Raw genomic sequence first — 8,917 nt, 5'->3', positions numbered from 1 at the left:
TTTCTTCTTGCCCTATCTGTGTATATTTTATTTCTTGTCTTATTTCATTATCCTGGATTTCTAGTATGATGTTGAATGGGAGTAATGAGAGGGGACATCCTTGCCTGTGCCTGATCTTAAGGGGAAAACATCTGGTTTCTCACAACTAAGTATGATGTCAGTGGTGCACTTTTTGGTAGATGATCTTGATCAAGTTGAGGAAATTCCCCTCCATTCCCATTTTGTTGAGAATTTTTTTTAATTAATTAATTAATTTAAAAATTTTATTATTTATTTATTTATTTATAGCTGCGTTGGGTCTTCGTTGCTGCGCATGGGTTTTCTCTGGTTGTGGCGAGCAGGGGGTTCTCTTGTTGCGGAGCACGGGCTCTAGGCACGTGGGCTTCAGAAGTTGTGGCACATGGGCTCAGTAGTTGTGGCACGCGGGCTTCTTAGTTGCTCTGCTGCATGTGGGATCTTCCTGGACCAGGGCTTGAACCCGTGTCCCCTGCATTGGCAGGCAGATTCTTAACCACTGCGCCACCACGGAAGTCCCGAGAATTTTAATTATGAATTGGTGTTGGGTTTTGTCAAACTCTTTTCTGCATCAATTGATAAGATCATATTATTTTTCTTTCTTAGCCTGTAGATGTGATAGGTTACATTAATTGATTTTAAAAATATTGAATCAGCTTTGCACACCTGGAATAAATCCCACTTGGTAGTAGTATGTAATTGTTTTGTGGTGTATAATTAATTGTTGGATTTAATTTGCTAATAGTTTGTTGAGAATTTTTGCAGTTCTATTCATGAGAGATATGGATCTATAGTTTTCCTTTCTTCTTATGTCTTTATCTGCTTTTGGTTTTATTAGGTTAATGCTGGCCTCAGAATGAGTTAGGAAGCATTCTCTCTCTTTCTATTTTCTGGAAAAGATTACAGAGAATTGGTATCATTTCTTCCTTAAATGTTTGGTACAATTCACCAGTGGAACCATCTGGGCCTAGGGCTTTCTTGTTTGGAAGATTATTAATTGTTGATTCAATTTCTTTAATAGATACAGACCTATTTAGTTTATTTCTCCTTGTGTGAGTTTTGGTAGTCTGTGTCTTGCAAGGAATTTGTCCATTTCATCTGCGTTATCAAATTTGTGGGCATAAAGTTGTTCATAGTATTCCTTTATTAAACCCTTAATGTCTGTGGAAACTGTAGTGATGGCCCCTCTTTCACTCTTTCATTTCTCATTGTAGTAATCTCTGTTTTCTCTTTTTATTTCTGGTTAACCTTCCTAGAAGTTTATCAATCTTATTTACTTTTTTTCCCTCAGATAACCAGCTTTTGGTTCATTGTTTCGTTTTTTTAAAATTGATTTCCTATTTTCAATTTCCTTGATTTCTGTTTTAGTTTATATCATTTCTTTTATATTGTTTTCTTTTGGTTTATATTACCTTTCTTTCTCTAGTTTCCTAAATAAGAATTTTACATTATTGATTTTAGGTCTTTTTTTCTAATATATGCATTTATACTATAGATTTCCTTCTAAGTGCTGCTTTCACTACATCCCAAAAATTTTGGTAAGCTGTGTTTTCATTTTAATTTAGTTCAAATTCTTTTTTAAAAATTCCTCTTGGAACTTATTTTTTGATTCATGCCCAAGTGGTCTTGGGTTAAGCTACATGCAGCAATTGAGGCGGCAAATGCTCAGTGGCACTGCTCCCATGTTTAAGCAAACCCACGTGCTGGAGATCCAAACCAGATTCAAGCTGGGCCACCTGTTCGGATGTGGGGATGGTGGGCCTCAGATGCCTCTGCATGGGGGAATGGGGCTACCTTCCAGCCATCATCACCTCTGATTATTGCCACTTAACCCGCATCCCCAACCGCGTGCTCTCATTGGACCCCCAGGTTGTCCTGGGTGGGGGAAAGACTCCTGTCTTCATGCCCAGAGACAATGGTCAGAATCCCGTCTACCAGGCTGGTGAGACGGCCCAGCCCAAGTCAGCACCTGGGTGGGTCACAATGGCAACAGATGGCCAGCTTGAGCCTGCCTTGGCTGAGTGGGGAGGAGCGTCTCCTCCCATGTTTAGGTTGATACCACTGTCAGGCCCTCAGAAAAGAAGCTAAGGGTCATTGGAGATGCGACCTGCACCCCACCTGGGACTCGTGAGGGTCTGAGTTAGCATCACGGGAGCATGGCAGCGGTCAGTTCTGCGGGTCGCCTCACCCCGCAAGTGGACTATCGAGCAAGTGTGGGACACACTGAGCAGGAGTGGCCCAGCCCCTGTCAGCCCCTCCGACCTGTGACAATTTGAGTTTGGCTGAGGGTAGGATTGTCTCCAGGGAAGCTATCGGCGGGGGGCCCCCATGCACCCTGTGTGTCCTTGCTGAACGGCTGGATTGCAGGGCTGACTGTCTGAGGCCGAGTGCTTTCTGTCGCCATGACGACTGCCACTAGGCAAGTCAAGGGGACCCAGGGGGCCCACCATCGACTGCCCACTCCTGTGAGGAGAGACTTCTGTGTCTGCTGCTTGCCCCAGGGCCCCAAGTCCCTCAACTGTGATACGACCCACCTTGCATGCAGCCCATCACATCCCCCTGGAACACAGGGCAGGGACCTGATGCTGCCGTGTGAGGCCTGTGTGCTGTGATCCCGAGTCTTGCCGCTCCTGTCAGCACCTGTGGAGTGGTGAGCGGTTTGTTCTTGGCATCCTCTATGAGCCTGCAGTTCTACCACCTCCCCTGCAGGGGCTGCTTAGCCCCTGCATGGGAGGCCAGACCACTCACCCAACACTGGACCAGCACAACGCAGGCCTCGCCACTGCCCCGTGGCTGTCCTCCTGAGTCACCCCCCGACACACATCCAGATCTGGCGTCTGACCACTTCTCTGGATTCGCGTCACTGGAGGGACTACAGCCCTTCTGTGCCCCAGGGCCCTTGCACGGCTGTCTCCTCTGGCCAGAATGTCCCCCTAGGCTTGTCCCTTAGGGAATTTCCTCCTTGTATCTCACTGACCTCGCCCTTACTCCCTCGCGTCTCATCGCATTTTGTACGTCACACTGCTTTATGAGCTTCTTAGCCCTTACCAAATCCTGAAATTATCCTGCTTACTTGTATTTTTTAATGAAAAAAATTGAGGTAGAGGGAATCCCCTGGCGGTCCAGTGGTTAGGACTCCGCGCTTTCACTGCGGAGCGCCGGGGTTCAAGCCCCAGTCTGGGAACTAAGATCCCGCAAGCGCAAGCGGCGCGGTGCGTGGGAGTAGTGGGGCAAACTGAGATACAGTTGATGTATATGCTTTAAGCTTCATGAGGGTAGGGCCTGGTCCTTCCTCCCGGTGGGTCCCCAGCGCATTGGCGGGGGAGGGCGTCCATCCTCCCTGGCCGGCTCCCTGGGGGAAATCAGCAGTCCCCTCCCGCAGACCCTGGCCCTGACCCACGGCAGCAGGGCTCGGCCAGCCACCGTTCCGCCGGCCGTGTCTGCCGGTCGGAATCCATCTGCGCTGGGCCAGCAGCCGCGGGCTGAAACAAGACCCCGCACCCGGGTCCAGCGAGTCCCCGCTGCCTCCTCTCCCGGCGGCCGCCCCCACCCCTACCCTTCGCTGTCCCTGCAGCCGCGTTCTGTCCCCGCGGCCACCAGGTGGCGCCGCAGGCCCACGCACGGCCGGAGGGCTCGGCGCAGGGCCGCCGGGCGCCTCTCTCCGGGAGCCGGTGGGGCCGGGGTAGGAGGTGAGGGTCTGCGCCTGGCGAGCGGCCGAGCGGGCCAGAGTCGTCCGGACGGCTCGGGTGGTGTCTTCGGAGGGGCCGACACGTTTCCTGGTGCGCCCCGGGGGCCGCCGGCGGGACTGTGGTTGTCGAGAGGGTCCCTGGGGGGGCCCCGTGACCCCCGACCGCTGCAGGCCCCGGTAAGAGGCGGAGAATCCGAGGGAGGGGCCTGGCCGCGGGGGCGGGGACTGCGGCGGAGGCAAGCGGGGCGGGGGGGAGGGGGTGGGGGCGCGGGGCGCAGGGACTGGGGCGGGGACCCCGGGGCGTGCGGGGCGATGGCCTGGTTGCAGCCTCCGAGCCTCCCATTTCCCCGAAGTGACGGGGCGCGCGGGGGCGGGGGAGCGCGGGAGGCCTGGAGGCAGGGGCTGCGGCCGGAAGCGGGAGGGGCGCGGGCACTGGGGACAGATGGGCCCTGCGGTCGGCAGAGCTTTGTGTCCGAGAAATGGTGAAAGTAGAGAGACACGTGGGTGGGTTTGTGGGAGCGCTCCGCTCTGCGCGGAGACCCTGCGGAGGAAGGGGGCGTTGGGGAAAGGGGGCATCGCCTCTGCTGAAGCTTGTGACGCTGCTGGAACAGAGCCCAGATTAGAAAAGCGGCCACGGCTGGGGCCCTGACATTTCCCCTCAGGTCTGAGCCTTGGGGATGAGACCGCCCCAACCTCCCCGGTGGGACGGCAGTCCCTCCAGCTTGCCCGGAACCTTAGATCCCGAGCCCGCAGGCCAGCCGCAGACTTGCCTGCGGAGTGAGGATTAGGGGGACCCTGACTCCCTAGACAAGGGGCTAGCTGGTGAGGGGAGCGGCGTCCTTGGGGCAGAGGTGGTGCCGGTGTGGTGTAGATGTGTCTGGTTCCCGCTGCCCAGGCCCCCTCTCCGGTCTCCAGACCCCCTGTGAGGGACACCTGGAAATTGTTATGAGAAGGGAAGTGTCCTTTCTCTCTGACCCAGGGTCCATGTACTCTAAAACTGTGGTGGGTTCACTTGTCAGCTTGCAAGGTGGGTGAAATCTCAGACCCTTCAATTCTTCACAGAAGGACCCTCCAACCCTGGGTTTTACTGCAATGCCCCCTTCCCCCAAGCCACCCCTCCCCCTGCCCCCCCCCAGGCCCTGGCCTTTGTTCTCTTAACCAATTAGAACTGAGGCTAAGCCCACCACCAGGCTGCCGCCCCCTCCCCGCTCAGAAGCCTCATCCTTCAGGGCGGGGGCCAGGCCTCCCTGCAAACAGCAGCCCTGTGGGTACCCTCCTGGGGCTGCTGGTGGCCGGGGGCTTTTGCCTCCTTTATACCCCGACATGGACGCGAACAGTCTGTATATCAGATTAACTCCACGTTGTATTCTGGCCCCAGTTCGCATTGTGCCTACTTTCCACCCAGGTTACCCTTAACCCCGTTCAGTGCAGCAGAAATTACACTTTCGGGTCAATGGCAGCATAGAGGCTCTGACGCTGTGACAGCCCAAATTTGAGTATAAATCTTTTCCCAATATCCAGTATTCCAGGAGAAATTACGGTACAAGAATTAAACCTTTCCCGAAGTAATATAAGCCTCAAAGGAATTGAACTAAAATTCTTAAGTTCAAGTCCAAACAAGCTCAAGTACTAGGAAGGAAAACAATCTCAAACAAATCAGTTGGGCTTCCCTGGTGGCGCAGTGGCTGAGAGTCCGCCTGCCGATGCAGGGGACACGGGTTCGTGCCCCGGTCTGGGAAAATCCCACATGCCACGGAGCGGCTGGGCCCGTGAGCCATGGCCACTGAGCCTGCGCGTCCGGAGCCTGTGCTCCGCGGCGGGAGAGGCCACAACAGTGAGAGGCCCGCGTACCGCAAAAAAAAAAAAAAAAAAAAAAAGGCCCAAGAGTTACTAGGTTGAATATGATTTTCACATCACCAGATCTAAAACCACACAATTTAGAACATGGTTCTCTCCACTTCGCAGAGATTTTCCAGGAAAAACCCAGGACTCTCCAGCAGCAGAGACTGGGGCTGTTTGAGGGAAAAAGGAGAGACCGTGGAGGAGGCCGTCTGGCCAGTGGTCACTTCAGGTGGCAAAACAGCACAGGCTGTTGCTTCCTGCCCCTCCTGCACTGTGAGAGGCTGGGCGCCAGGAATCGTGACCCTGCCTGGACCCCAGGCTTTGGTGAGGAGGCCCAGTGGGCAGAAGGGCTGGGACTGTCACTGCCTCACCCTCCCGTCCCCAGGATCCCCAGGAAATGGGAGCAGCTCCCCCATAGCAGGAAGTGGAGACTTGAAAGAAAAACAGCCAGTTGACCGACATAGCCATCTGACTGAGTCATAACACAAGATGGACCCAGAACACTGAAAAATGTGGTTAACATAATTCCCCATAATCAGGTCTGGGTGGTGCTGGGGCAGCAGAGACAGACCTCAGGAATGGAATAGGACTAGGCCCAGCGCAGTGGGAAGCTCGTGCATGGGGTACAGATGGACTGAACTCTGAAACCACACAAACACTGGAAGAAAACAGGGGTGAATCCCTCTTTGATCTCAGGGTAAAGGAAGTCCTTCTAACTGGTAAAGGGAAAAGCACAGGCCCAAAACGGGGTCATTTGTGCTAAAGTCCAAGATACCAAACCTAGCCTTCTACCCGACTTAACTGCATTTCAGCCTTCCCCAGAAATGCGATCTTAATCAACCAGGCTGGAGCTTCCTGGTCGGCACCGAGGCGGTGATCTGCCCCGGGGGTTGCTCTGCGTCCCTCTGCGTCCCGGGAGGATGAAGGAGCAGCTTGCCGTCCCGCCTCCCCCCGCTCCCCAGGAGGAGATGTCCTGGCCCTACCCTCCTTCCTATAAAGCCGTCCATTTTGTACTGCTCCCCCGAGCGCCCTGGCACTTGTTGATGAGACGCTGCCAATTCATGAATCACCAAAGAAAGCCAGTTAGAGGTTCAGATTTGCTCAGTCGAACTTTGTTTTTTACATAACCAGACAAGAACAAAAGGTGAATCAATTTGACTACATAAACAGTTTTTAAAGTTGTGTGACAAAAATGCCATATACAAAGTAAAAGCAACTGACAAATTGGGAGAAAATATTCGGAACAGACACCCAGAAAAGGGGCTAATAACCCTAATATGTCAAGAAGTCTTAAAAAGCTGAATAGGGAAAATGGAGAAAATACGCGAGCAGAAACTTTATATTAAAAAAAAAAAACCTAAACATATGAAAAAACATTGAAATCACTCATCATTAAAGAAATGCAATTAATATAAGACTGAGGTCCCACTTCTCACCTATCAAAGTGGCAAGAAATTTAAAATTATGACCTGATCTTTTGTTGAAGCTGCAGGGAAAGCAGCACACTCATATATCGCTGGGGGGGACCACAAATGGTAAATCCTGAAGAGAAATTGGGTGAGACCTGACAAAAATATATATGCACTTAGCCTTCACCAAGCAGCCCTTGTTTTCAGGAATCTACCCTGGAGATGCACCTCAAACAATGGGAAATAGATATGCAAAGGGGATTCATTGCAGCAATGTTTATAAAATGCGAAATACATGTGCACAAGGGGATTCACTGCAACATTGTTTAATCACAAAACATTAGAAGCAACTTAAATGTCTATACTTAAGAGAGCGGTAGGATAAACAGGCGCGTCCAGACTGGCGCGCAGGCCCTGAAGGAGGAGGAGGGTCACTCTAAATGGAGGGGGTGTGGTTCCCAGGCCGCATTCCGTGAAGCGAAAAAGGACAGCAGATCACCTATAGTGCCCCCTTTCTTTTAAGAAGGAAGATGATACGCGTCTGCTCATTTGTGGAAAAAGACACAGGAAGCGTAAACCAGAAACCGAAGAGACTGGTTACCTACTAGGTGGGTGAGGAAGGGACGCACAGGGTGGTGTGGACCCCACTGAGTGCATCTTTTTATGGAAATTCAACTGCTGGAACCAAAGCAATGCTTCACATACCCCAAAAGTATACAGGCAGTTTGGACCAATAAGGACTGGGGAGCATCCAGAATGGGATCCGAGCCTCAGAAGTGAGTCTAGTGCAGATGGAGGAACTCCACCAAGGAGGGCAGGGCAGGAAAAACCAGCCACGTCGAGTGGTAACAGGAACTTGACAGGAAGCCGAAAGGCTAACGACAAAAAGGGCTGCCGGTGAATACGTGGTAACAGGCCTTTCCTCAGGGCTGTGGTCTAGGACTTCTGGAACTATTTTATCTGTACATGAGAACTGAACAAATACGTAAATCTTTGTAGATGAGAACTGACCTTCTTGCTGTTGGAGAAAGAAGTTAGGAGAAGGGAAGGCTTGCCGGAGCCCTGCGGGGTGGGGGGGGGGCGTCTCGTGGTCTGTGTAAACTAGTGGCCTGTAACCTACACACAGAAAGACACAGAGAAAAGGACCTAATTGCCGTTTCAACCTTCCTCAGAAATGTGACATTTAAGCAGCCAACCGGGAATTCCTGGCCAGCACTAGGAGGAAATTTGCTGATAGACCCTGTTCCGTTCTCCTAAGAGGGCAACGTTGCCTAAAAAATGCATTCTTTGCTAATAATTCCTTTCTCTTGTTCCCTTTCTGCAGCTATAATGAAGTTCCTTCCTATTGCTGGGTGGGATGTGGCCTGATTCATGAATCGCTTAATAAAGCCAATTAGATTCTCAAATTTACCCAGATGAATTTTTGTTATTTAACAGATTTGCTGGCAGTGGTAGAATCAAAGGAAATTTCCAGCAGCTTTGGTGACAAGGAGAAAGGCAGTCACTGTACCGTGAACCCCTTTTTGAGTTCACTGTCTTCCAGGGGCTGTGGGTACATCCCCTCTCAGTTCTGAGCTCTGCTCTCTGTGTCAAGCCCCCAGTCTAATTGGCCTACGGGGCAGGACAGCTCATGCTGGCAGCCGGTTCTTTTTTTAAAGATTTTTTTGATGTGGACCATTTTTAAAGTCTTTACTGAATTTGTTACAACGTTGCTTCTGTTTTCTGTTTCGGTTTTTTGGTCCTGAGGCATGTGGGATCTTAGCTCCCAAACCGGAGATCGAACCTGCACCCCCTACATTGCAAGGTGAAGTCTTAACCACTGCACCACCGGGGAAGTCCCCTGGCAGCCGGTTCTGCCCGGAGCTAAGCCCCTGGGCTTTCAGACCCCACGTCCCAGGTTTTTGTGTGGAACACCCCCCGTGTGGAGCCCCCAGTCTGCAGGCCCCCTCACTGAGGTCTGTGG

The 8,917-nt window shown here is 51.8% G+C and overlaps 1 protein-coding gene across 1 annotated transcript in view; it reads right to left on the bottom strand.

Annotated features, from left to right (window-relative positions):
* Nucleotides 1–5,028, bottom strand: part of LOC103071518 (collagen alpha-1(III) chain-like) — a 15,390-nt gene extending 10,362 nt beyond the window's left edge. Inside the window, exons 1-2 of the mRNA XM_007465986.1 lie at nt 4,888–5,028; nt 3,260–4,135 (exon numbers count right to left, since the gene is read on the bottom strand). Of these exons, the coding sequence (XP_007466048.1) occupies nt 3,260–4,135; nt 4,888–5,028 (1,017 nt within the window). The remainder of the gene's footprint in view (nt 1–3,259; nt 4,136–4,887) is intronic.
* Between the last annotated feature and the right edge of the window lie 3,889 nt (nt 5,029–8,917).

Source organism: Lipotes vexillifer, unplaced genomic scaffold (genome assembly GCF_000442215.2).
Source record: "Lipotes vexillifer unplaced genomic scaffold, Lipotes_vexillifer_v1.1 scaffold1094, whole genome shotgun sequence".
NCBI lineage: Eukaryota > Metazoa > Chordata > Mammalia > Artiodactyla > Lipotidae > Lipotes > Lipotes vexillifer.
This window is presented reverse-complemented; position numbering and strand designations above follow the sequence as displayed.